Consider the following 27,375-nt stretch of genomic DNA (forward strand, 5'->3'; position numbering starts at 1 on the left):
TCTAGAGGTAAAGTTGGAGATTTGTACAGGTTAAAATTATTATTTCTACCCTTTTCAATGTCTTTACTGTATTTTTTATTCACTTTATAACTAATTTCATGAATAAAATAGTTTGTTTTCATGGAAAACAACACAGACATTTTCTGGCTAACCCCAAACTTTTGAGCCCTTGTTTATATTTTTTTGTACATACATGTAGAGTGTAACAACACAAAACCAGTGTTGCCCTTCACATCATGCCACAGACAGTACCTTGAGTCGGAGCCTGAGACTGGGGTCGGACAGCAGGTGAATGCAGCGCTCCATAACGTCTTTAGTGATGCTGAGGTGGGAGGGAAGCTGTGCTTTCACATCAGGACCACTGATATCCTCAGCATCCTCACACTCCATGGGAGGAGGGACCTCTGGAGAGACAGACAAACACCCAATGTTGGCTATTATACTTCATACTTTCTTGTTATTCATATGAAACTTATACTACAATGAAATAAAATGTCCTGTTTTATCCTCATAAAGACATCACGCTGTATTACCGAGGTCTTCCGTGTCGTCCTCCTCTATTCCAATGCCCTCCGCCAGCTCTTTCTCTTTGCGGTGATCCAGCAGGAACTGGCGGATGTTGAGGATTTCTTTGTGAGGAGACGTCTGTTTGGGTCTGGCAGACTCACTGGTCCTACCATAACTGGAGGGAAACCACCTTGCTAAAGGAAAAAAAGAACAAGAACAGGTTAGATTAACTGAGATATGTGACTCAAAAGATCTTTTTCCTTTATCTCGTCTTGCACTTCTCTTTAAAGATCCTGGGATAATTATCCTTAAATATTTAGACTCTATCTGAATTGAATGCTTCTGCAAAATGTGGGATGGTAATGTAATATATGCATTAATTACCTAGACTGACATAGTCTAATCTGTCCAATAATTAATTAAAATATGCAATTATTAAGCTCACTGTATATGATGGAATAGCTGCATTAGAATGTGCGAGAGGTCACCAAATTTGGGCTTTCACAGCAAAAAATTCTCGGTGGGCATGCCCCCGTACCCCCCTAGCCAGCTACTTTTCCCACTGGCTGGCTATTCTATGTCCTAGTGGAAAGCCCTGTTAAATGTGATTAAACACCTCACAGAGGGATAAAAATAAATATGCTATGTTACAGTATCTTCAACTGTGAAAAGTGTTATATAAGGTGTTTACTCACATTTAGCTTTCGAAGTGAACAAGACTGATGCGTTTTACTAAATATTTATGATGTCGGTATGGCAGAGTCAAACTAATATACTCAGTTTGTCCCTTTTCCCTCACACCACGTGATAAACGAGATGACATCACCTACCCAGTGCCTTCATGAGTGCGTGCAACACGGAGCAGAAGAGAGCAGCTGTGTGGTCGTAGCTGAGATCCAGAGCCATCAGCACATCCTGAACTATGTCCCCGACCAGAGGCAGCAGGCTGCAGTCAGAGTGAGTCAACATCACTGTCAGCACCCGTGGAGCCTGGCCAACAAGACGGGAAATGATGAAATACATGTTCAGGGCCCAGCAAAGCCATCTACACTCATTCACAGTATTCACCGGGGCGAGAAACAAGAGGGGTGAACTCATGACTTAGACTAGAGGCAAACTGGAGTCATGAATGATCATTTTAGGTTTGATTTGTGCAAAATCAGAATTAACTTTAATACCAATGACATGTGACCAGAAAATGCCTGTGTTGATTTCCATGACAGCAAACTGTTTTATTCATGAAATTAGTTACAAAATGAATCGGAAATATAGTAAAGACATTGACAAGGGTAGAAACAATAATTTTATCTTGGAAAAATCTCCAACTTTACTTCTATCATTTTATTGCTTCTCAAATCAGCACAAAACAGTTTTCAGCTGTGCTAACATAATGCTCAGGGGTTTTAATGATCAATCAGCCTTTCAACACTATAAACGTGGATTAACACAATGTGCAGCTGGAACACAGGACAATGTATAATAGATATTCCATAAGAAAATCAGCTGTTTCCAGCTTTAATAATCACTTACCACATTAACTATGTCTAGACTGAATGTCTGTTGAAATTGTGCTTTTCTTTCAAAAATAAGGATATTTCTAAGTGACCCTAAACTTTTGAGCAGTAGTGTACATAGTTAAATCTGATTGGTCAAGTCTTGTCTTTCATGTTTCTTTTTTTTGGTTCATTAACCCCACTGTTTAAGTTTCATGCATCTATAGAAAAATAACAAAAACTACAAAATTACTGGCCAAGATGCATCCTGAGCTGTTGTTTCAGGACGCTGGACAGCCGTTTGTTGTATGTAGGTTGTGGGTGTGTAGGTGTGGCTTACATTTAGTGAAGGGTAATGACAAGTTTAGGACTAAAACACAAAGTACATGACTTGAACTTGATTGATTTAGGACTTGTTGTTCTTAACTTGGGACTTGACTCTGGACCATATTGTCAAAACTTGAGACTTACTTGTGACCCAGTACCCCATGAATGATGAATATGAAACTGCTATTACTATCATTTAAAAAAAAAATGAAATTAACTGCAAAGAATTCTTATTCTGATTTATCAAGCAATTCAATATATTCTCTATTCTGAAAATATACTATTTTATTTTGGTCGGACAAAACAATGGCAATATTATATCAATTCATGGCCACCAAGTATCGATATTTAGCGTTAATTTTTACTGTTCCGCAGCTCACTTTTAGGAATTTAGTGGATATTATGGTATCATATTAATGTAGAAGATGTAAGGAATCTATGGGCATCATGTATATCATGTCAGGAAGTTGTCAAAAGAACGCTGCAAAGTTAGGCTTTCTTTATGTTTCATGGTGATTTTCAAACCGGTCATGTGACCTCTGACGTCATGCTGAAATAGGCTCTCTGGGTTCGCAACACTCACCATAATCGCAAAATGCTTAAAATTGCAATAATATGGTATCGTGACTCAAGTATCGAGATAAAATCGTATCGTGGGGCCTCTGCTGATTCACACCTCTAGTGTTTGTTACCTGTGGGTGCTGGCTGAGCCTCTGCAGGTTGAGTGATATGTCATTGAGCAGATAGTCGGAGTTCTCATTGATCAGCTCCTTCAGCGAGAGGTAGCCACAGGCCTGACTGATGTCCCACATGGAGCCCAGAGCTGCCTGGCTCACCAACAGTGTCTCCTCTCCAGCTTTTTCCAGTACAGGGTACAGTGATGTCATCAAAAAGGGCCGAAAGTCAAGCCCCAGCGCCTGAGCAAAGCAGGCGATGCCCTCCAGTTGGATGCACAGCTGCCAGATGTTGCTGTTGAGCTGGTGGATTGTGGAGGTGGATGAGGAGGAGGAGGAGGACGGGCTGCCGAGTGAAGGACAGGTCACTTGGAGAGAGTTTGTTTGAGTGTTGTTGAAATCATTGTTGGATATTGAGAGAAGTCTGGACGGACTGAGCAGCTGCAGAGAGACAAAAGACAGACAGTCATTATCATGCATCACACAGTTTGTCCTGTACAATTCAATAATATTGTATGATATAGAGATAAAAAGGTCAACGCAAGTTTATTTATTCCAAAGATCTGAAAGGTACCCTGTGGAGTTTTTGGCCACTAGTAGTGCTGTGGAGCAATGTCTTTAAGGGTCTCCTGCACGCACTGGAGGACAGCACCGTGACAATTCTTGGTGGTAGTAAAACATCTAGATACACTACCGCTCAGAGATATTCTTGGTAGTAGAAAAATCTGCTTGCATGTAATTTATGCATATATTTTAAGACATGTATTAGACGTACTGAGGAAAATCAGCTTGTAGCATGCAGTCTACTTTACCAAATTCAAAAAGTTGACTTTATCCTTGACATTTCAACTTCTTTCTCAAACTGCTTAATGAAATAACAAAGTCCTCCTCTCATTAGTTTTTTCCCCTACCTGGCCCTAATCCTCTTCCATAAAATTTTATAGAGTATAAATATTTACAAAAAGATAAATCAGAGTTTTATCAAAAAAGGATATAATCACTTTCTCTTTATTCGACTTTACATAATAAACAACATAATAAAAAAACAGAATGCTCAACCTGGAAAAAAATTTCTGGTAAAATATACATTTTTGATGCATTCTGTTTTAATTTACCCAACATCCCAACTTTATTGGAATTTGGGTTGTACCAGGTTAAAGTTTTGGTGGCATAAAGGGGTCAGTACAAATTTACTTACAGATCTGTATAACTACATCATCACACCAAGAAATATGAATGAATATGAATATGAAGTATTTACAAAAAGATAAATCAGAGCAATATCAAGCAATGCATCAAACACTATTTGTTTGAATTTCCTGTACAGTATACAATGAATGTAAGTAGCTGTCACCCTGCTTTATGAGTAAAATTTCCCATAAAACTATCTGCCAACACTTATGTCAGCATATACAGCTGCCTGCCTGTAGTTTCTACCATGTTCATATCTATTCTATATTCCTTTTATGAATATATGCCCTGGAGGATGACCTCTAACAGTCTCTACAGTGGCCAAACCATCCCTAACTACTGCAGATTTCTATCCCTAGAATCCTTTCTGCTGTGCCTCTGGGTCTCAGCATTTCAGCTGACAGAGAAAAACTGCAAGTTTATCTCCAAACTAACACAGTGCTGGCAATGTTTTCAGGCTTCTGTTGGTTGGAGGCCCTGAAATATAGTCTCTGCCTGTCAGCTCAATAATCCAGCCGTGAGGGTTTAGAGCCGTTACTTGAAACCCTGTAACCCTCTGCTCAGTGTGCTCAGACATAAGAGCACACAGCGGTCAGTCCAAGGCCAGACTGTGTGAGTGTCTTTCTTTTGTTTGGAGCGAAGTGATCTGACCGTAATCAAATTAAAATGCAGAAAGAGTTGTGTAATATGGGCTGAGCCTGGGAGTCTAATATCACACTTGATTAGAAAATGTTCACAGAATACAAAATGAGATGTAACATATTGAAATCAAATGGCAAAGTATTCATTCAGCATATCACTCTGTGAAGAGTGGGAGCATCTATTACACACGATGATCATTCCCAAAGAGTTTTCTGACCAGCAAATGTAGCTGATGATGATGAAATATTCATAGCCTATAAGAAAATCCATTGCCACATCAAACCTTAACCCTTGTGTTGTCTTAACTTTATGTATGCACCACATAAAGGTCAAAAATGACCAACCTAAACTAAACCTCTTAAATAAAGCAGCTTGATTGAATTTTAAACCCCAAATCTATCTTGCATGAAGAAACAACCTGTCATTCATCACAAACTTTGTTAATATTGAGGTTTTCTCTCTTTACAGCTCAGAAAAACTGGATTTAATTAGTGGAATCCACTCGTTTTATTACAGCACACCTGTCATATCCAGTTTACTGTTTTACTTAAGTTGGGGTTTATTTTTATTATTTCTATTGCTAAAGGTGTAAACATATTTTTTTAGTATGCATGTGTATGTGCATGCATGCATTTCTTCTTCAACTTCAACTTTTTTGTCCCTTGAGGGAAATTTGTTCTGCAGGCAGGTGAAAAATAAAAAAAACACAGCATAAAGACATAGAAAGCACAATCACAGGCAGGACTATCATTACATTGTATACATTGGATGTATCCTTACTGTTAAAATTCAAATTAAGTTGAGTTATTAATTATTTTTTATTCGGTTTGATTTGGCCATTGGCACTAAATCTCCTGCCTGAGGGTAGGAGCTGAACTCGGCATGGAGAGGATGGTCAGGACACTGAGTTTACCCTCCTACAAAAGGTTGTAGAGAGATTGGGTAAAGTGACGCCAACAATTTTACCTAAACTTTAACAATATATTCTAACATTTTGTTATTACCTAATGTGAGGCTGCCAAATCAGGAACAATGGCAAAGGTCAGGTCAGATTCAATTATAGAGTGGTAAAACATTTCCATTAGTTTGCTGCACACCCCAAACCAGTTGAGCCTCCAGTATGAAAATGATTTTATAGCTACTGGGTCCAAAAACGACCCCTAAATCAAAATCTGTACCCTGTTGGTGTACAGCCTTCATGGAAATATGAACAAAGGCAATGTTTTACTTTTTCACATGTTGGGCTCATTCTAGGAAAAGTCATTAAATTTCAAGCTGAGAAAAGATCATTAAGGGGGTTTCGCCTGCTGTTAAACATAGGGTCATTTTTGAGCCTTAAGACAACACAAGGGTTAACGAACATTAAAGGAGCAGTGTGGCATTTTGATCATTTCTCTTATTTGCTTTCTTGAGAAAAGTTAGATGAGAAGATTGATTAGCACTCTCTTGATGTCTCTATGCTAAATACGAAGCTCGAGCAAGCAGGAAGTTAGCTTAGCTTAGCATAAAGAATGGAAATAGGAGGAAACAGATAGCCTGGCTCTGTATAAATGTAAAAATATCCACCTTGGATTCATGGAGCCGGGCTGGAATGCGCTCTGTCTCTGTAACTGACAGTGATGTAAGCTGTTGAACAAGTGAAATCAAAGTAGATTACACCTTCTGCTGTTGGTATCGCGACATCATCACACATTTGTTTGGATTTTTAACTGTCTCGCAATGCATCTTTACATCCCTACTGGCAATTGATGTCAATTCAGGCTAATTGCTGCCTATAAAAAATATGTTTTCTTTCTTTGTCACGTTTGCCCGAACAAGATCCTGGAGATCAAAATGGTTCCTCTTTACAGGTGTTCCTGCTATATTCATTTAGTGTCGCCGCCCAGGTAAGACCGTGTAAGACCTGCCTTCAAAATAAAAGTAAACACATCTAGCTTTCAAAATAAGAGCATGGATGTGTTAACAGAGTCCGCCACAGAATTTACAAGAAGACTGTCAAAATATGATGCCTTAAATAAAACATAGAAGAACCATTGTTCTGCTTTACAATAATTCATTAAAATATGCAATGATTAAGACGGAATAGTGGCATTAGAATGTTTTAGAGGCACCAAACTTAGGCTTTCAGGGCAAACATTGGATTGGCTCATGCCCCCGGACCCCCCTACTTTGTTCGACTCCCACCATCATAATCTCATAAAATCTTGTGGGAAACACTGCTTCTGAAGCTTGTTTTGCAGGCAAGTGTCATTTTTTAGACTTTATAAATTATATTTACACATACACCAATGCTGAATGATATTTACATACACACACCATCCAGGGGCCAAATAACCCTTTACCCCCACTGCTGAAAAAAATCCTAGAGGAAACACTGTAATCTACATTTGAGAATAGATCAATCTAAAGCCTATATCAGTGTGCAGATTTTGATTTGTTTTTTGAAACTGTGACCAAGCAAAATCCTGAAAAAATACCAAAGCTGCAGGGCTGAAACTCTCCTCACCTGCTGGTCCTGTCGGTCTCTATCAGTCTCCTCACTGACAGTAATCAAGTGCCAGTTGTTCAGACTGGTGTACTCCTCCATGATGGACACCACTGCCACTTTCAGGTCTTCCAGGGTGGCAGAGTGTCCCCGGACTTGGCTCTCCAAACCCTGCCCCTCTGTTGCCACGGCGATGCCTGCTGCACCCCTGACAATCTCATTGAGCACCATGGCAGCCTGCTTTCTGTACGCTGAAGACTGCTGGTACAGGTCCAGAAAGTGATCCGTCAGCAGGTAAATGTTACCGAAGTAACCTAGAGATAGAAAAAGTTACTTGGGAGGAGAGTTGTCAAACAAAATGTCACTAACATTAGTCTAACTTTTCTATGTATAAGTTCTTCATATTTCTTTTAAATACATTTGACAAGGATGTAAAGCACTATATTGTCCTGCAGATCATTCTGATGTACCTAATGTTCGACAGATCTCCATGAGCACAGAGAAGATCTTCTCATCTGTGAAGTAGAGAAAATGCTTCCTCTTTATGTGAGCAGCATGGGAATCACAGCCTGAGGTCGTCTCCATGGCAACAGGGTAACTCCTCTCCTCCACGATGCGAACATCCATCACATCCAGCTCCAGTACCTGTAGAGGAGTGTTTGTTGTGTTTTTTTACAATTTCATTTTTGATTTGATTTGAATTTTTTATGTTGAACATGTAAAAAAAGAAATAGAAATAAAATAAAATGACAAAATAAAAAAACAATTGAAAAGAATAGAACAATATCTTTTCAGTGTGATTCCACTCATTGTACATGTTCAAAAAGGAGTAAGGAGTATATACTTTTAAAGTCCTACCCCCCTATTCACTCAACATTCATATAATAATAATAATAATAATAATAATAATAATAATAATAATAATAATGTCTGATTCACAGGTCCAGTGTGCTGGATTTGGCTAAAAAAATAATTTCATCAAAATATTTCATAAAAAATATATAATAATAATAAATAATTAAAATAAGTTTAAATGTATTTGATGTGTACTTTTATTTACATTTTATCTTTTTGTTTACCTGGAGGAGGTGGGATTTTGACTTATACTGCAGCCAGCCACAAGGGGCAATGCAGGTGTTTTGGCTTCACTTTTGGGAAGCTGCCCTGTTTTAATATATACACTCACTGGCCACTTTATAAGGTACACCTGTTCAACTGCATGTTAATGCAATTATCTAATCAGCCAATCACATGGCAGCAACTCAATGCATTTAGGCATGTAGGCATGGTGAAGACGAGCTGCTGAAGTTCAAACTAAGCATTAGAATTGAGAGGAAAGGTGATTTACGTGACTTTGAACGTGGCATGGTTGTTGGTCTGAGTATTTCACAAACTGCTGATCTAACAACTGTCTCTAGGGTTTACAGAGAACGGTCGGAAAAAGAGAAAATATCCAGAGTCTTGATGCTTGTTGATGCCAGACTGGTTCAACAGTAACTCAAATAACCACTCGTTATAATGAAAGTCTGCAGAAGACTCTCTGAACACACAACACTTCCAACCTTGAAGCAGATGGGTTGCAACTGCAGAAGACCACACCGGGTGCCACTTTATAAGGTACACCTTGCTACATAATAAAGTGGCCGGTGAGTAGTCTATGACTAACAACTGGTGCAAGGACAACTTGAGATTTTTTTTTAACTTTTTGCTTGTTTTTGGATAATTAACTTAATTTGATTAACAACAATCATGAAGCCATACTTTACCCTGATTCCCATTCAAACAGAATATGAACTTTAATCTAACACAACTGTGGCTAACATTACCTGCATCAAGGCTTTGGAAATCCTCTCAAGATGAGCAGCAGAATTCAGTATCACAGAGACGAGCGGTCCCAGGACTTTTAAATACCCAAGAAACACGTTGAGGACAAACAGCTTCTTCTGGTCATCAGAGGTCCTCATGAGTCTGGGTAGAGAGGTGGCCAAAGAGTGGAGATTCTCTGAAAGCACGTCAGTGAAGGTCTGAGCACTGCTGCTGCTGCTCTGATTCCTCTGTGATACCTCCTGCAGAACCACTTCACACCTGGAGGCGAAGACAAGAGAGAATTCACATGAAACATCATGTTATCAAGTATTCTGGGCTATCATTTTTTGTCCTCACAAAAAAAGTAAATCAAATCAAACCTCTTTCTGACTCTGGGCTCCTCATCATTGACTGCTCCCACCAGTGCTTCCAGTAGCAGCCCCACACACTCTCCCAGTGACTGGCTGCACCTGGCCAGCAGGTGGTCACCCAGCTCCACCATCTCTAGTCTGACCCTCCAGTGCTTGTGAGCCGAGGTGCAGGAGATGATCTTCTTCAGGAGGACACACAGTTTCTCTGCCGTGCTCTCCACCCAGTCTGATGCCCGACGGACCATCAGCTGCGCGATTCTCCCCAACTCTGGTGACGGAGTCTTCCAGGTCCCACTGGCCTGAAGCTGGGAGTCTTCCATGACAAGTCCCACAGTCCTGGACCAAACCTGAATGACAATAAGGGTGAAAAGAGATGGTTGTGTGGCATAAAGAAACCACTGCTTTATATCTGTACAAGGATATAATCACTCTCTCTTAGGGATGCACGATTTTTTGCCGATATCCAATATGCCAATTTTTACAACTCATTTAGCCGATTACCAATACCGATATTTTTTTTCCCGCACAACTAATACCCACTATCAGGGCAAATTTGGCCAATTTCCCAATTGACATAATAAGTAAACATAACCTGTGTTCACTGGGAACATGTGAAAAGTGCAACTGTTCAGCAATTAAACCCAAATTGAATAAAACTACATGTACCTTACAGACTGCTGCTTAAATTCAAATGTAACTTAAAACAGGAGCCCAATATGTGACGACTCAATCTGCACTGTGCAAACAAAATCACAAAAAGTCCAAAAAATATAAGCAGCTTCAGTCCCTAATCAGACCATAAATAAATAGGTGGGCTGAGACTACACTGCACAATTCTATGAGCTACAAACAATCTGCGACAGAGAGGTGATGTGCACCCAAACCCACAGACTGACCAACAAAGTATTCAGTCAAACTGAACTGAACAGATATCAAACACGTATGGACGACAATAACTGCAGCATTTTATCAAACTTTACTTCTCTGCTCTGATTTTTTTTTAATGAAACATAAAAGACTAACTTTTCAGTGTCATTTCATTATTTCATTATTCATAACCCTTCCCGACAGGATATCCTGCCTATAGATTCCTTAGATCTCCTAGTTTCATATGATACCAGTATCTCCAGTATATTTCTAAAAGGGAGGCCGATACGGCCCGCGCGAAAAAAAAACAACTGCAAAAATACTGACAGTCTTGAACACTAAATATCGATACTTAGCAGCTATAAAACGATATCAAATTGCCACCAAAAATGTCAAGATACTATGCTGTATCGACTTTTCCCCACACCTCTAAAAAACAGAATGCTTAACCTGGAAATTTTGCGGTTTTTGGTAATATATACACTTTTGATGCATTCTGTTTTCATTTACGTTGTACATGGCATCCCAACTTTATTGGAATTGAGGTTGTACCACATTAAAGTTTTGGTAGCACAAAGGCCATATCTGTAGAGTGTATAACTGCATAATCACACCAGGAAATATGAATGAATTCAGAGATGTGGTACCTTGATGGCTCTGACTGTGACTGCATGGCCTTGTCTCAGATCTCCTGTAATGATCCTGGCTACCGCCACAGTGATCCCCGGTAGGAATGAAGCCATGGTGCTGCCAACAGCACATCTCTCCTCTGAGGACGGGACCACATGCACCTGGCTGCAGTCACACTGTAGAGTCAAAGCCTGGAGGCACTTCAAGGCTGCTGCCTGTACATCTCTAGATTTCTCCTTCTCTGCTAGAGCCAGCAGCAGAGATACGGCAGCTCCCAGTCCGGGCAGCATCGTTGCTTCAAAGAGTTTAAAGACTATATCGCCATAAGCGGCATGAAGCAGTGCGTCCAGGCACCTCAGCACAGCCAGTTTCAGCTCCTCTGAGGTTTCTGCAGGTTTCCCAGGATCGGTTGGAGAGCACAGGCAGAGGCAGAGCTCTGAGAGGAGGTCACGGAGGGTCTCCCAGCTCTGGACACAAGTGTTCTCCAGGAGGTGGCTCATGGCCTCGGCCACGGCCTGCACCAGCTTGTCCTTCTTGGGCCCGGGGACTTTAAGGACGAATCGGAGAGGGAAGAGGACGTACTCTTGGAGCTGCTGCAATGTGGCATCGTTGACTTCTTTTAACTGGCCGCTCAGCGTCTCCACATTGGTCACAGTGGGCGCTTTGGTGAGGAGGACGCAGGCCGGCCGCAGGTAGGCAAAGGCGATCTTTGGATCGCTGATCTGAGTCATGATTGGACGCATGACAGCAGAGGTTACTTTAATGATGGGCAGGAAGGAGAAATGGGAGATGTGAGAATTAGATAAATTAAACTGATTAATGTTTAAGGTCATACAAGCAGCAAAAATGTAGGTAACGCTTTATATTAAGGTCCTTGTAATAACCATTAATTAACAAGTAATAAGGCCCTTGTAAGTCCTTACAAGATGCTTATTAACATAATTGTGTGTTTATAAGGTTATATAAGTGTTAATAATGGCATTACAAACACCCATGACCCACCCATTATGTCTTTGCCATGCCTTTATTAATCTTATTTTGTTTGCTTATTGATATTAAAATATACTTTATTGCTCATCTATCATAAGTTAACTATAAGTTAACTATGCTTTTTGCAACTACCGGATCTAAAGCGAGAACAATGCCTCATTACTTGTTAATTAATGGTTATTAAGGACCTTATTATAAAGCATTATCAAAATGTATATAGTCTTAGAGCTAAAATTATTTACATTTTGACTTTAAGATTAAATCTGTAAAGGCCACATGCCATGCTAACCAGTAACTTTTTGAGATTTTCAAATCGCATATTTTATTTACCACTGGCTGATTTTACAGAGCCCACAAAGTTTTTTATCTTTTGCAGTGTGTGCTCAAGACAATTATGTTTTGGGACCAAATTATTATTTTGTGCGCACAAGCTAATTTACTATAAATTAAGTGATTATTTTTTCAATCTTGTGTGCAAATGTTAAAACATCTTTTGGGAACAAGTTATTATCTTGTGCAGGTGTTCACATAGGTTAGTTTAACCTATGCGAACACCTGCTTTCTTTTTGTTCACAAGTTAATTTAACAATTTTAAATTTAATTCAAAAATGACAAAGTCCCAAAAGGTGATGTTTTTTAATCTTGTGCAAACAAGCTTTTGGGAAGAAAATATTATCTTGTTCATGCAAGTTAGTTAACTTGTGCCCACAATATTTTTGAAACATTAGTTAATAGGCTCTAATAGAATGAGTCATTTTCTGATACAGCAGTATTAGAATTTTCTAACACTGGCACTGAAAATATTCTTGACTGGTAACTTATTAATTCTCTGTAAACTGAAAAAATAATTGTATTTTTTAAAAGGGTTGGACAGTCAAGAAAAAAATGTCTATCTTCTCTGAATGTTGAAAAAAAGAAAAGAAAGCTGCCCCTTGCTCTCCCTGGACGACATTGCCAGCTCAAGATGTCTTTCCAGAGAGAGAAAGATTGCCCATGACCACCTCCACTCAGGTCACCACCTGCTCAGCCTGCTGCCCTCTGGGAGGAGCTACAGAAGCTTGAGATACAGAACTAGCAAGATGAAAAACAGCTTCTTTCCCTGGGCCCATCCACCCACATAGGATAGTAAAAAAGCAGGATAGAAGAACTGCATTCTAAATGCCCATTTGTGCAAGAAAACTGATATACAATACAATTAACTCATCTATATAATTTGTAGTATTTTCAGTGGTAATGTATCTATTTTTATATTTATTTATGCTATCACACGTCCTCGTTTTAGTCCCTGTTTTAGCTCAGTGTTCTACCATATTTTTAAATGACTATATAATAACAATAAAGGCTATTTGATTTGATTTGACTAGGTTTGTTCTACCAACCAGTATTAAGTTAGCCACTGCAATATTGTTTGAGGACTAAATGACTTAACCAATGGCCCAATATGTCAAAGTTTAAACCGTATTTAAGTTAAACCTCTGAAGTCCAGGAGATTTTGGTTCAAATTTGTCAACTTACTATGCATTCATTTCTGTCTCTGTTTAGCATCTTTCAGTCTGTCCTTACATCACATGCACGGCTCCTTTTTCTCCACACAAACTTGGCTACCAGTCAGATTTTAATTTTAATTTTAATTAACAAAGTATAAAGCTGCAAGGAACCGAAAACACAAACAAAAGACACAAGTGTCTATGGAACAGAAGAAAAAATAATAAAACTACAAAACAGTCTATTTGCATGTAAATTAAAAATGGTAATAGTTTTCATTGTAGAAAGAAAATTCCCATTTTAAAAATGGTCTAGAAACAAATGACACACTGTGAAAGCTCCTATGATGCACTTTCAACTGGCTTTCTCAGCCTGTCTACATATCATATATAATATGACTGTAAATAAACATGTGTTTTTTCAATAAATATGGACTCCAGAGGGTTAAGAAACAGATAAACAGCAGCATTATGTCCAGCAGAGCATCTCATACAGCATGACTGTAACGTTAATCCAACAGTGAGCTAACAGCATCCAGCTGCTGCTGAAGCTGCACTGCGCTAACACCGTCAGCACACAGGTAGCCTACCTTCACGTTAGCAGCTGTAAGTCGACCCACTGCGTGGAGCAATAAGTCCATAGAAAAGGTTTTATTTTAAATAGATAAAAACATCACATCACACAAGTTACTGAACTCCAAGGAAACGTCATCATTATGCGACGACAGCACATGTTTGACGTAAACTTCCGGTTTTTGCTATTAAGCTTCAAAATAAAACAACATAATATTTTACTATGTATCAACAACCTTTAAGACTGTATAATAAACAATGGTGCACAAAGTATTCAGATCCCCAACTTTAGTAAAAGTACTAACACCACACTGTAAAATAACTCCACTACAAGTAAAAGTCCTGCATTCAAAACTTAAGTAAAAATACAAAAGTATCCGCATCAAAATGAAAAATTAACTTAAATTTAAAATTAAAAAATCAAAAGAAAGGTACTCGTTATGCAGAATGGACCCACTCAGATTGTTATATATACTCTTAATGTATTATAATATTATTTGTATTGATGCATTTGTGTAAGCAGCATTTTAATTTCTCAAGGTAGGGCTCATTTTAACTACTTAATATACTGTTATGCGGTTTAAAGTAACTAAAGCTGGCAGCTAAATGTAGTGGAGTATAAAGTAAACAATGCTCCCATCGTAGAAATGTGTGAATATTGCCATATCAGTGAAGCATGGTCGAATGTTATGTGAGTGTTTAAGTACATGGTTATTAATACTCAATTACTTAACAGAAATGGCAATCTTTAAATTGTTTTATTTAATAAAGTGACGATTGAAAGCTACTGTATGAATGATAGTCTTAGAAAAAAATAATTTCATGTCACACACTAAGACCAAAGCCTTTAAGACACTCGTATAACACAAGCAAGCTGAATTACGTCACCCTGTTAAAATAATCGCCTAACTCATTTTTTCAAGTTTTGCAGGAAACACAAAAAACTTCACCAAAAGTGTAATACATGACATTTATTGATCATTTCACTCAAAAAGGATGTAACAAAGGATGGCTATTGGCATAGTAATAACACTGTGTGTAAATTATGTAACTTAAGAGGAATAAATGACTGGCAATTTTTTGAACATGCCTTTGTGACTTAAGCAAGATACGGTAACACTTTATTTTGAAGGTGTCTACATAAGAGTCACACAAGCCTGTCAGAAACATGACATGACAAGTATCATGAGCATTAATGTTACTTCAAAGTGTCATTAATGTTCATGACACATCCCATGTCATGTTTATGACACGCTCATGTCACTCTTATGTAGACACCTTAGAGTAAAGTGTTACCAATATTAGTGTCGACAATAAAACACTGATAAACTAAACTGATAAATAAACAATCTCCCTCTAGCTCTTCTTTGCTGGGTTCTTATCTGATGCCTATGAATGTGGCAAATTGTCAAAGAAGTAATGGTCTTAAAAGGGTAAAATCACATGATCTGATCAACTGAGGATGGAGGCAATTTTACCATAGGTGGCCGGCGTCATGAGGAGATGATTTAGGCAACAACAAAAAAAAAAAAGACAAAAATGACTTATTATTTTAACAGTGTGACGATTAATAACTTTGTATTGTCAGTTGTTACAAACAACTGAAGACATTTGTTTTATTTTGAAAGACAATGCCATTCACAACGGAAGCCTACCATTACTTCTCTGCTGCTAGCTTGATGCTCGACCGGTTTGTGTTGTTACTGGTTGTTCCACTGCATGAATGTAGCTACTTCAATTACTCAATATCTTGGCTTAGTTCGTATTTTCATGGCTGTCACGTTTTCCATCGATGCAGTGGATACCATACAGTTGGCCTAATCACAAAGGTAATGCCAGTTTTATTCTTAACAGCCGTAAAAGTCAGCTTAAACAAGGCTAATATTTAGCTAAAACTAGCGCTGTTATGAAGCTGGGTTAGCGATTCGTTGCTATGTTAAATCTTGTTTTAGATAGGGAGCTTTATGAATCTGACGGGTCTTTCCATAACACACCGTTAGTGTACAAGGCAACGCTAACGTTAGTTTTACAGTGAAACAAATAGCTTTGGTTCGGTGTTATTTCCTAAATCTTTTATCACAGTTATCTTCTATTTTACTGTATACTTACTAACTCAGTCTGTATACAGTCATAGAAAAAAATATTAGACCACATTTGTTTTCTTAATTTCCTTGTTCATTTTAATGCCTTGTACAACTAAAGGTAAGTTTGTTTGGACGAATATAATAACAACAAACGTAGCCCATAAGAGTTTAATATAAGAGCTGATATCTAGCAATTTTCCATAGTTTTTTATATAATAACCAAAATCATTATCTAAGAAAACTATGGAAAATGGCTAGATATTAGCTCTTATATTAATGAAAAAAATTCCATGACTGTATTTACTGAGTCCTTGTTATAAATAGATTTATATCCTCTTAAATACGCCTTAAAAACGACACAGTAAAGGACAGATCTTCTTATCAAGAAGGCTGGCTCTGTACTTGGTCTCAGGCTGGAGACTTTTGAGACCGTGGTGGAGAAGAGAACACTGAATAAACTGCTGTCCATCATGGACAATGATCAACACCTTCTCCATCACACAGTAGAAAGGGACAGATATAAAAAATCTTTCCAGCCACATGCCATCACACTGTACAATAACAAATAATAGTCTGGTTCATTACATACAGTCGTTATGCACTTTATGTGTTTTTTTATGCACACTGTTCATTGCCCCTAATTTGTTTCACAGCACCAACATTTTTATACTGCATATTCATATTTATTCTGCACTGGAATTCTACTCCTTAATACATACTCCTTCTTTAGACACTTTATTTTTATTGTATTTTTATATTTTATTGCTTGAAGTATGCCTAGGTTGTCCTTTTATTTAATTGTGTTGCTATTGTCTCTGTGTGTAATGCTGCTGCTACACTGTAATTTCCCAGCTTGGGATAAATAAAGTATATCTATCTATCTATCTATCTATCTATCTATCTATCTATCTATCTATCTCGATCATATTCTAGTGTGTAGAAAAAGCTCAATCAGTCCATCTACTCATTCTGCTGAGATCCCTTCTTTTATTCCCCCCTCCTTTATCTTCAGGTGTCCTTATGCAGTCCTTGCCCTTTGCCAAGTGTCAGCATGGATGAAGAAACTCTTGAGGCAGCCATCAGCACCTATGGAGCCCAGTTGCAGCAGGTGGAGACAGCCCTGGCAGCTGGTCTGGACCCATCCCAGCAGTCAGACCTGCTTAAACTGAAAGAAGACCTTTGTCAGCTGATAGAGCTCACAGAGTCCAGCCTGGTGTCTGTCAAAAAGAGTCGGCTCCTGGCCAGCCTCGAGGACAGCAATGGGTTGCAGGCGAACACCCCAGAGGCTGCAGCTGCTGACACAAACGGAGGAGGTTTGGACAATGAGTTTGCTGCTTTCTACTCTGAACTTGGGGAGTCTTCAGGTAGCAGCTCTGAGACTAGAGAGCGGGAAAATGAGGAGGGAGGTGGGGAGGAATATGGTGAAGAAGAGGAGGAGGAGGAAGAGGAAGAAGATGCACTGAGTGGCACCAAAGTAAGAGCACCCTACCGGACAACATGGGGGACACTGGAGTATCACAATGCCATGGTGGTGGGGGGAGAACCATCAGACGGAGACGAGGCACAAGTAAGAGTGCTGTACATCTACCCAACTCAGAAGTCTATGAAACCCTGTCCATTCTACCTGGAGGACAAATGTCGCTTCCTGGATAATTGCAGGTAAAGTATGACTGTTTTGTGTTGTTTCTTTACACTTCATTTGCAAAAAATATTGTGTAACCATATCTGCCTTCCTGTAATAGCAGATATCATCCAGTGAGTGTCGCCCATTGTCCACAATCCAGGTTTATTCCTGACCACAGCTACAGAAAACAGTACAAAACATGCTGTAAAATGTTGCTTTCTTTTCACCTTTTATCTAATAATTGTATTTTCACCCTACTGAGGATTTTCTCTCTGACAAGAATAGCTATGGATGTGTTTTTCAGTAGTAGAAGAAGCATTCAGATCTCTGACTTAAGAATTACTTCACTACAAGTAAAAGTCCTGCATTCAAAACTTACTTCAGTAAAATTACGAAAGTAACAGCATCAAAATGTACATAAAGTATCAAAAGTACTCATTATGCAAAATGTTCCAATAATATTACTGGGTTGTTATTATTATTGATGCATTTATGTAAGTAGTGTTTTACTGTTGTAAAGGTAGGGCTCATTTTGAGTACTTAATATACTGTTATGAGGTTAAATAAAACATTTAAAAAAAGCTTAATTACTTTAAATCGATCATGTTTTTTATGTTAAATCTCGACCAGAAAAGTAACTAAAGCTGTCAGCTAAATGTAGTGGAGTAAAAAAGTACAATATTCCCCTCAAAATGTAGTGAAGTAGAAGTATAAAGTCACATAAAATGGAAATACTCAAGTAAAGTACAAGTACCTTAAAATTGAACTTAAGTACAGTACTTGAGTAAATCTATAGTTACATTCCACCACTGGTGTTTTTTCCCCCTTCAATATGCCATATGAGGTGAATCCCTTTAATTATTTACTGTAATATCTACTTAGATTTCAGTTCTGTCTGTTTCCCTTTTCCTTTTTATTGCAGGTTTTCCCACGGTGAAGTGGTGTACGTGTCAGAGCTGAGAGAGTTCCTCGAGAGTGACCTTAGTAATCTTGAAGAAGGCTCATCCTGCTTGGTTCGACACGAAGACGGCATCTGGTACCCGGCCAAAATCAAAGGTATTCCGTTGACAGGGACAGTTTAGGTACATTTCCCTGAAAATCTTCAGCAAGTAATGTGAATAAAATTGCACAAGTCAACTAAAACAACCAACACCATGGATTAATGCATGCAATGAATGTTTTGCTGACTGTAATGTTTTCTCTAAATGTAGAAATTGACAGTGGTTTCTACACTGTGAAGTTTGACTCAGTGCTGATGAAAGATGCTGTGGTCGAGGCCGACTGCATCATCCCGCCTCTCAGAGAGGACGACCCGCTCTCCTCTGACTCTGACCTGGACGACTCTGGGGATGGAGATGATGTGGCTTATGCAAAAGGTGTCTGTGAATATGCATTGCCATTCCCCAATCAGTCAAAAAAACTTGAGCAAGCATTAGAAAAATCCTGCAAAAGATCAAATGTGCCTTGAGTTAATGGGCTTGTATTCTTTTCTGTGTGCCAGGAAAAATGTGTATTTGTTTGAAGTTGTTTGGGCAGAGTAACTGACTGACCGTTTCCTCTTTGATTTCAACTTGTTCCCCAACAGTTATGGACTCTGCTGTAGAATCCACAGAAACGTCTAACAGGGAGAATTTTGGTGGCTGGGAGGCTCATACCAGAGGCATAGGGTCCAAGCTCATGCTCAAAATGGGCTATGAATATGGGAAAGGTAAGTGCACGTAATTAACCACAATTAAGTATCTAAAGTTATAATGTTCTACTGCGATAAAATCAGTAGTTAGTGCCTTTTGTTTAAGTTTATTGTTTTTTTCACTGCACTACACTCCTCAGAAATGTTTCATCTGGATTCCATCGAGGCAGAAACAAACACACAGAACATCAGTTTGAAACCCTTTGTCCAGCTTAAAAACAAGTTAGTGTCTCAGTTTCAGAGCAAGAAGGTTATAACCTCACCAGAGCCAACTCGGGAGCATTCTGTTAACCCAGAGCTTCCTCCTACACCAAACACATGCATGCTAGATGCACAAAATCCTTCTGCCACTGCCCTTGCTGCACCAAAATTTTGGGAGAGAGAAAAATTAAATGTACAGTATTAGAATGTGTAGAATGTATATAATATTTAATCCTGTGAATACACAACAATTGCAATGACAATCAATATTAGGCAACAAAAACATAATGTGACTAATCTAAAGCGACCTTTAGTTTAAACCATGCCCACTTCCAGTCTTCTAACTACAGTACAGATACAGAGACAAATAATGTTGAAAAACCACAAAACCTCAGTGGGATATGTACTGCATGAAGAAAAAGCTGCACACTGTAATCACGGCAACTTTTTGTTGTATTGACATCAGTCTGCCTAAGGCAAATGAATACCAACCAAAAGGAAATGAGGGTTATATAGGAAAAAAACATATTTCACATCCATATGGCAAAATATCGTTATAACAAGGCAAATAATGGATGGATGGATACAAAAGTAAGGGTAAGGGTGATGATTTATAGAAATAATGCTTGAATAACTGACTGAACATACAGTATTGATGTTTATTTAGCTATTTACGTAATTTATTCTTTATTTTCCTTTCTAGAATTGGTATAATGATTAACAATATTGCTAAAAGTTCTTTAATAAAAAAAATGTGTTTCAGAAATAAGCCTTCTCAATCACTTTTCATGTCATCTTGATATAAAATGTGTGTCCAATCCATATAGATAAGGTCTATTTTCATTTCAGCACCAAAGTGTAGGATATCTCTTCCATCTCAGTAATCTGTGAAGTTTTCCCCCCTGAAATCAGTGTCAGTCGGGTTTTGATGAAGGTATCAGTCATTTCATTTAAGTTAGAATGTGTTTGAGAAATGTGACGCTAGAAGTCCACAAGAGTCATTAAGAAAAGCCAATATAACATCTCAAAGGTTGAGAAAGTACAACCTAACTTTTTTAAATATCTGTTTAACCCTTTATCAGGCGAAGAACTATATTTGGTAACTTCAGCAGGTATCTAAAATGAGTAATAACTGAGTAATAAATAAAATAATATTTCGAGAAAAAAGTTGCAAATTTACTAGATTAAAGTGGCAAATCTACAAGAAAAAAAGTTGCAGATTTAAGAGATTTAAAGTGGCAAATCTGCACGAAAAAAGTCGCAGATTTACAAGAAAAAAGTGGGGGGAAAAAGCAACTTTTTTCTCGCAGATTCACCACTTTAATCTCATAAACTTTTTTCTCTAAATATTACCCCCCTCCCCCGGGTCCGTATGTTTTTTTTACACATTCTGTATGTAATATCCTCCAATATTCTCTAGGGATGAAATTTGGAATTTGCAAGTATTTCAATGAGTGCCCTGTTAAGGGTTAAATCTGTATTGTGTTGCCATGTGTTCCTCTTCCTCACTCAGCCACTTTTGTTTTGTCAGGCTTAGGAAAGCTACAGGAGGGTCGAATAGAGCCGGTCCTGGCAGTGGTGCTCCCCAAAGGGAAGTCTCTGGACGAGTGTGCCGAGCTCACCCAGAGACGCACCCACAGCAAAGCTGCTAAAGACGGCTCACAACCACGGCGCCCGAAGAGACGCAGGAAGCCTCGGGCTGCCACTGGAGGGCGCCACAACGTCTTTGACTTTCTCAACCACAAGCTGGGAGGAAAGAGCAGCGATCCTGCTGAGGGGGGAGCTGCTGCTGCGTCTTCTGCAGCGACGGGGGTGGAGGCTTACAGGGGAGGCAAAAGCACCAAGAGGACTCTAAATGTGAAGCTGTTCCAGGCTGCTGAGAGGGTCTCCCAGACTGAGAAGGAGATCCAGAAACTGACTGAGTCACTAAGCCGACAGACAGGCAGGTCAGTACTGACTCCTGATTATGTTGTTCATTTATTGTACTGTAAAGGTCTCTCAGGTTTGTAGGTTGGAAGCCCAAGAGCAAACACACACACTGGAGATAAAGTAAGGTCTCAATACGGGCCTTTTTTTTGGTCACAGGTAGGGCTGGGAGATATGGACCAAAAGTCATATCCTGATATATTTAGGCTGAATATGGATATACGATATATATCCTGATATTTCTATGGCAAAGTGAGAGCAAATGTTCAGTCAAAGTCAAAGCCAAATATTACATGTCACAAGTAGTTATACACACTGTATAACAGGAGTACCTTTTTTTTTTTTTTTTTTTTTAATCAAAGCTCCATAAAGTGCACATTTAAATAAAAAATATCTTAAAGAAAAGTAGCCTACAAAATAAAATAGGCCAATCTTTTCCTGAAATAAATATAAAAAGAATAACGAACATTATAAAAAGAACTAAATGTGACAAACCCTCGTAAGGGCAGCATTTATATATAAAGAAAGAAAAAAATTGCACTATATTTATATATGCGATATGGTCTAATTCCATATAACATTTAAAAATATATTGATATATTTTTTATATCGATATATCGCCCAGCTCAAGTCACAGGTAAAGTTTTGCAGATCTTGTCTCAGAATAACATCATTCTCACAGGAAAACAGTTAGAGTGAGCCACAAACACTATAAAAGTTTACATTTAATTCTTCTTGGGCTAGGCCTGCCCCCGTACAACAAATGGACGTACCGACACATAGTTCTATTGGCCAGTTACTAATAACAACAGCTGTTCACGATGTTTGTTATACACAATGTGTGAGTGTGTGTGTGTTGTTTTTAGAGCCACGTATCTATGAGTTACCAAGCCTAAACATGACAGCTGAGAACCCAAAATGTGCCCTTGTAAATCTGTCGGAAAAAGATTATGAAATCATTAGCGAAGTGGAAAGTTACAAGTTACTCTGCACAATACTATAATTATCCAAATATAACAGTACATTTCTGTATGTTTAACCTCACTTCTTTAAAATGAGCCGAGACATTATTAACTCTCTGAAATGGATTTGAAAAGCATCTCTTCTTTATCTTTTTTTAAAACGGCAAAAATGACATTCATGAGCGACAGAAACTGTAAACACAGACATTATTGTCAGATTTCCAACTTGAACAAATCGTTTGTGACAAACTCTTCAGTAAGAAAGCTTGAAATTGTGATTTTTCATCAAAATCAATTCATTATACAAGTCTAATTAAAAATGTTGCCAAAAATAAACCATCTGCACAAACCAGATCTTGTAAAAAAAAACTGAACAGAAAATTAAATTCTGCGCTCCTCAGCAAAACTGGGAAGCCATGAGTGATTTCTCTGAGATAAACAGTCATGTGACAAATATTCAGCTGCAGAGCAAAGCAAGGGGACAAGATAGGTAGCTGAAGAAACTACTTGATATTCTAAGGGTTAATGAACCCTTAATTCTAAATGAACCAATGAAACCTTCTCCATGCAGAGTACGGACACATTAGTACTCCCATATATATACAGACTTAGGCCCTGTTTAGATGGAGATGATCTGGACAGGAAGTGCAAAAGTGGCATTGGGTTCTCACTTTTTATTCCCAGTTTTAACAAGCGTCTTTAAGGGGAGGTCTGCATGCATACGGTGACGCAAAAGTCTGTGAAATTCGATGCAGTATGCACGCCAGGAGGCTAGGTGGTACTGTGAAGCACTGCCACACAACAACACCAAGAGCTTGCGCATACGTAGACACTTCTCTTCTCTCCTACTTCTCTTCCTTGTAGCGCAAAATCGAAAAGAAATCGAAAAAATTGCCCGAGGTAATTAATGCACCTTCTCTGTTTTTTCTGCTGAAATGATGGATAGTTATCAAAGCTGCTAGGGCAACTTGAATGTCTGACTGATGGAAATAGTCTGACATGTTTGTTGTCGTTTGCCTGGACTACATGCAACAGTGGAGCGTTTTTAAGATTTCCACTCTGGAGGGTGGTTTAATTTATTTTATTTTTTTTTCATTTTTAAGCCCCAAAAACGGCGTCTCCGTCTAAACGAAAGGCACATCTGATAACAAATAATATGTGGTTTTCATTAGGCCTAACACGATAATTACTTTATCGACTTATAGTTCGATATATTAAAATGGACGCGGTAGTTTTTTTCTGGACTCAATATATTGACTCTTTGTGCTTTTTTGTGTACCAAAAAAACAACCCTATATTTCTGAAGCAGCCATTCCAGCTGTTTATATGTTATTTTAATAATTAAATGATATAATACATAATGATTATCTAATTGCAATGTTTTGTTAACAGAGCATGAAAGTCTACTTTATATGTTTTGGTTGTAGTTCATTTATTTATCTTTTATTTATATAGGATATTTTAATATTTCTTTTCCATATTTCAATTCCAATGTTTAATATTCTCGAGAAATAAAAATTCTTTAGTACATCCTTTTCTTGTAGAAAAGGATGTACTTATTATGCTCTAATACCGTTATAAAACTAAAATAACATTGTTACAACGATACTATCGTTCATCGTGATAGCTTCTGGAAAAATATATCGTCATAAAAAATGTGTTACAGTGACGGACCTAGTTTTCACCCGAGAGCGTTGTCGCATAAACAGTCCCATAGTGCATGAATAATAAAGTACAAAAATGCACAACTAGAATTTATTTGTAAAATATGAGCACACTAGTTGCTGTGAAGCTCCTGTCAAGATGGCTTGTGGGAGTTGTGTAAAAAATGTAAATAAGGTGTAAAGTTTTTGAGGTTAGGCGCTTGTTTCCCCGGCCAACTTATTCTGGAAAGTGCAGCCAAAAATCAACTTGTCTCCCTCCGTCCCTTCCCACTTCCTAATCTATTTGTTATTTGTGTGTGCGAAGGGACGCCTCCATAGTGAAGCAGCTGGAAGAGAAGCTGTCAGCGGCCCGACGGCTGCTGGGCCAGCAGAAAGCCCAGGAGCTGTCCATCCAGAGAGAGCACAGGAAGGCTGACACACACAAGAAGATGACTGAGTTTTAAGCTTAGTTCTCTCAAAGACTTGAATGATGAAGGGAAGCACTGCCTGCCTGAATGAACTTTTGTCCTGTGCCTGTTGTCAGTTATTTGCTACACTGTTTTTTTTAAGGCATTCTTTTTGCATTTCTTACTGGCGTCATGGATTGGAGCTGGCGGTGGTGCTCATTTAATGCAGAATTTGCTGCAGAGTTTCTGCTTCTCATTTTATTTCCAAGGACTGAACAGTTTATTTTGTTTGAATGGTTGTTTGGTTTCAAATTATACAATTCACAATAATGTCACAAACTAAATTTTATTTGTGATTATCATTTTTGCCTCTGTGTTTTTCTTCATCAACCCTGTTTTGAGAACTGCTGTTTTTCATTTTTCTTTCTTTTTTTAACCATACTCCTTTACACAGCTAAACTCCAGTGTAAAGAAGAATATTTAATGCATTCTTTTTGTTACACTTTTCTGGAAGACGTTTCAATAATTCTGGCCAGAGGCCGCTCTGATGGTTAGTGCAGTGTATACCCTGGCTTGAATTTCTGACTGATTTTTATATTACATCCTCAGGAGTTGGGAGACCTTTACACAGTTTTTGAAGTGAAGCCCCTTCAGTCGCCCACGCCTCTTACGGGCTCATGCACAGCATCTTTGAAGCTACGACCATAACCCCCTCCATTAAATAATGAATCTGTCTGTCTGCTCATAGATTGGACACATTGTCTGTAGGCGTCAGGTAGGGACTGTGTCTACCTCGCTTCCTTCCAGACTCGAATAAAAGTTTTGAAAAAGTCATGATGTTCAGAAGCTGCAGATGAGGTCTTATTTACTGCAATTTCTAATCTGAATCTCATAAAACATAATAGGGAAAAATAAAATGAAAAATGTTTTAACTTTTTTCCAACCCTTGTGCCTAACTTCAAAGATGTTGCGGTCGAGGCCAACTGCATCATCCCGCCTTTGAGATGACCCGCTCTCCTCCGACTCTGACCTGGACGACTCTGGGGATGGAGATGATGTGGCTTATGCAAAAGGTGTTTAGGTGTCTATTTAATTTTAATAGAACTATTGAGGCACATTATGAGCTACTAAAAAGTTGTTCTGATGTCCTTAAAGGTAAGTGTGTGTGTATGTGCGTGCGTGCACTTTCACTGACCAACATTATTCCTGATTATAATTTCTGATTTATTTTTTCAGATTATAACTCTTTAAATGTGAATTGGTCTACATAATGCTGTTGTTATGAAACCAAAAGTTACCAAAATGTATGCAATATGAATTAACACAGCCAAAATGTTTGAAAAAGGAAACCAACATTACATAGAATTTCTATTTTTTGCAATTTAGCACCCTACAGTTTCAGATTGCAATTTACTTCTATGCAGCTGTCAGAAATATTAACAGCTGTACACAAGTCAACAAGTTTGCTAACACAGCCAAAGCGCAACAACACAAGACATAGCATTAAAAAAACCACCTCCTCCTCCTCCCAGCGTTCCGAAGCTCCTGCTAGCGGTGTAAGCACCAAAACTCCTCCGGCGCTACGAGCTCCCAGTCCTGACAGCTCGGCTAACTGACCTAAGTCACCACAGCTACAGTTGGCAGCAATTAGGAGTACTTTGGGGTCATCCCTGTGTTCCCTGGGACCTATGTTCCCCATTTTTCCAAAAAGGGTCCTATGTTTCCCTGTAGCAATACATGTCGGGGAGAATGCTCCCCGCAATCTATCAATCTTTCCGTAGACTCTCAGCATGGCCAGCAGGCCTAGCGTCGCACCGTCTACCTTAGCTCATTTAGCCCAAAACTTAAATTTGCACAGCAGCTACTTTCTGGTTACTTTGCAGTTTAGCTTTTTAAATAGGGTTAGGGTTAGGGTTAGGCCTATTTGCCATGGAATTTGGCAGTAATGGTGGAAAAAGTAACAGACCGGGGAACGTAGGACCCTTTTTGGGAAAAGCAGGCAAAAAGGGTCCTATGTTCCCCAGTCTCATACAAAGAGGGGAACAACGGACCTGGGAACATAGACACACTCCCCATTACTTTATTAACAAGCAATGGTGCAATAAGTATTGAGATCCTTTACTTCAGTAAAAGTACCAATACCACACTGCACAATTACTCCACTACAAGTAAAAGTCCTGCATTCAAAACTCACTAAAGTAAAAGTACAAAAGTATCAGCATCAGAATGTACTTAAAGTATCGAAAGTAAAAGTACTCATTATGCAGAGTAGAATATATAAATATATTATTAGATTATTTGTATTGATGCATTTATGTAAGCAGCATTTAAATATCCTCAAATTTAGGGGTCATTTTAACGACTTAATATACTGTTATGAGGTTTAATTAAAAAAAACATCCAATCACTTTAAATTTATCATGATTTTCCTGTCAAATGTAACTAAAGCTAAATGTAGAAGAGTAAAAAGTAGAATATTTACCTGAAAATGCAGTGGATAGAAGTATAAAGTTAAATAAAATGGAAATCCTTGAGGAAAGTACAAGTACCTCAAAATTGTACTTAAGTACAGTACTTGAGAAAATGTACTTAGTTACTTTCCACCTCTGGTAACAAGTACAGTAGTGTTCAAAATAATAGCAGTTCAATGTGATTAACCAGATTAATCCAGGTTTTTAGTATATTTTTTATTGCTACATGGCAGACAAGGTACCAGTAGGTGCAGTAGATTTTCAGAAAACCAACAAGACCCAGCATTCGTGATATGCAGCTCTTAAGGCTGTGCAATTGGGCAATTA

General features: G+C 38.4%; 2 protein-coding genes across 2 annotated transcripts in view; one reads left to right on the plus strand and one right to left on the minus strand.

The window, feature by feature from the left end:
* tti1 (TELO2 interacting protein 1) overlaps nucleotides 1–14,198 on the minus strand; it is a 33,039-nt gene extending 18,841 nt beyond the window's left edge. The window contains exons 1-10 of the mRNA XM_059334079.1: nucleotides 14,058–14,198; nucleotides 11,011–11,750; nucleotides 9,506–9,843; nucleotides 9,146–9,404; nucleotides 7,790–7,964; nucleotides 7,341–7,633; nucleotides 3,020–3,442; nucleotides 1,338–1,497; nucleotides 534–701; nucleotides 253–404 (exon numbers count right to left, since the gene is read on the minus strand). Coding sequence (XP_059190062.1) covers nucleotides 253–404; nucleotides 534–701; nucleotides 1,338–1,497; nucleotides 3,020–3,442; nucleotides 7,341–7,633; nucleotides 7,790–7,964; nucleotides 9,146–9,404; nucleotides 9,506–9,843; nucleotides 11,011–11,736 — 2,694 coding nt within the window. The 5' untranslated portion in view covers nucleotides 11,737–11,750; nucleotides 14,058–14,198. The remainder of the gene's footprint in view (nucleotides 1–252; nucleotides 405–533; nucleotides 702–1,337; nucleotides 1,498–3,019; nucleotides 3,443–7,340; nucleotides 7,634–7,789; nucleotides 7,965–9,145; nucleotides 9,405–9,505; nucleotides 9,844–11,010; nucleotides 11,751–14,057) is intronic.
* A 1,525-nt stretch (nucleotides 14,199–15,723) lies between these two features.
* On the plus strand, nucleotides 15,724–24,937 carry zgpat (zinc finger, CCCH-type with G patch domain). The gene is made up of 7 exons (XM_059332304.1): nucleotides 15,724–15,869; nucleotides 17,137–17,783; nucleotides 18,671–18,804; nucleotides 18,960–19,124; nucleotides 19,334–19,456; nucleotides 21,171–21,585; nucleotides 24,496–24,937. Exons 2-7 carry the CDS (start codon nucleotides 17,176–17,178, stop codon nucleotides 24,632–24,634), a joined length of 1,584 nt encoding a protein of 527 aa, XP_059188287.1. The 5' UTR covers nucleotides 15,724–15,869; nucleotides 17,137–17,175; the 3' UTR covers nucleotides 24,635–24,937.
* Nucleotides 24,938–27,375: the final 2,438 nt, after the last annotated feature.

This window comes from Centropristis striata, chromosome 5, assembly GCF_030273125.1.
Source record: "Centropristis striata isolate RG_2023a ecotype Rhode Island chromosome 5, C.striata_1.0, whole genome shotgun sequence".
Classification (NCBI taxonomy): domain Eukaryota; kingdom Metazoa; phylum Chordata; class Actinopteri; order Perciformes; family Serranidae; genus Centropristis; species Centropristis striata.

What these genes read in the sequence shown, in the direction of transcription:
- zgpat (XM_059332304.1), top strand. Translation starts at nt 17,176, where the DNA reads ATGGATGAAGAAACTCTTGAGGCAGCCATCAGCACCTATGGAGCCCAG. An exon ending in CGCTTCCTGGATAATTGCAG is followed by an intron (nt 17,784 to 18,670) that starts GTAAAGTATGAC and finishes TTTTTATTGCAG; the next exon opens with GTTTTCCCACGGTGAAGTGG. An exon ending in TGATGTGGCTTATGCAAAAG is followed by an intron (nt 19,125 to 19,333) that starts GTGTCTGTGAAT and finishes GTTCCCCAACAG; the next exon opens with TTATGGACTCTGCTGTAGAA.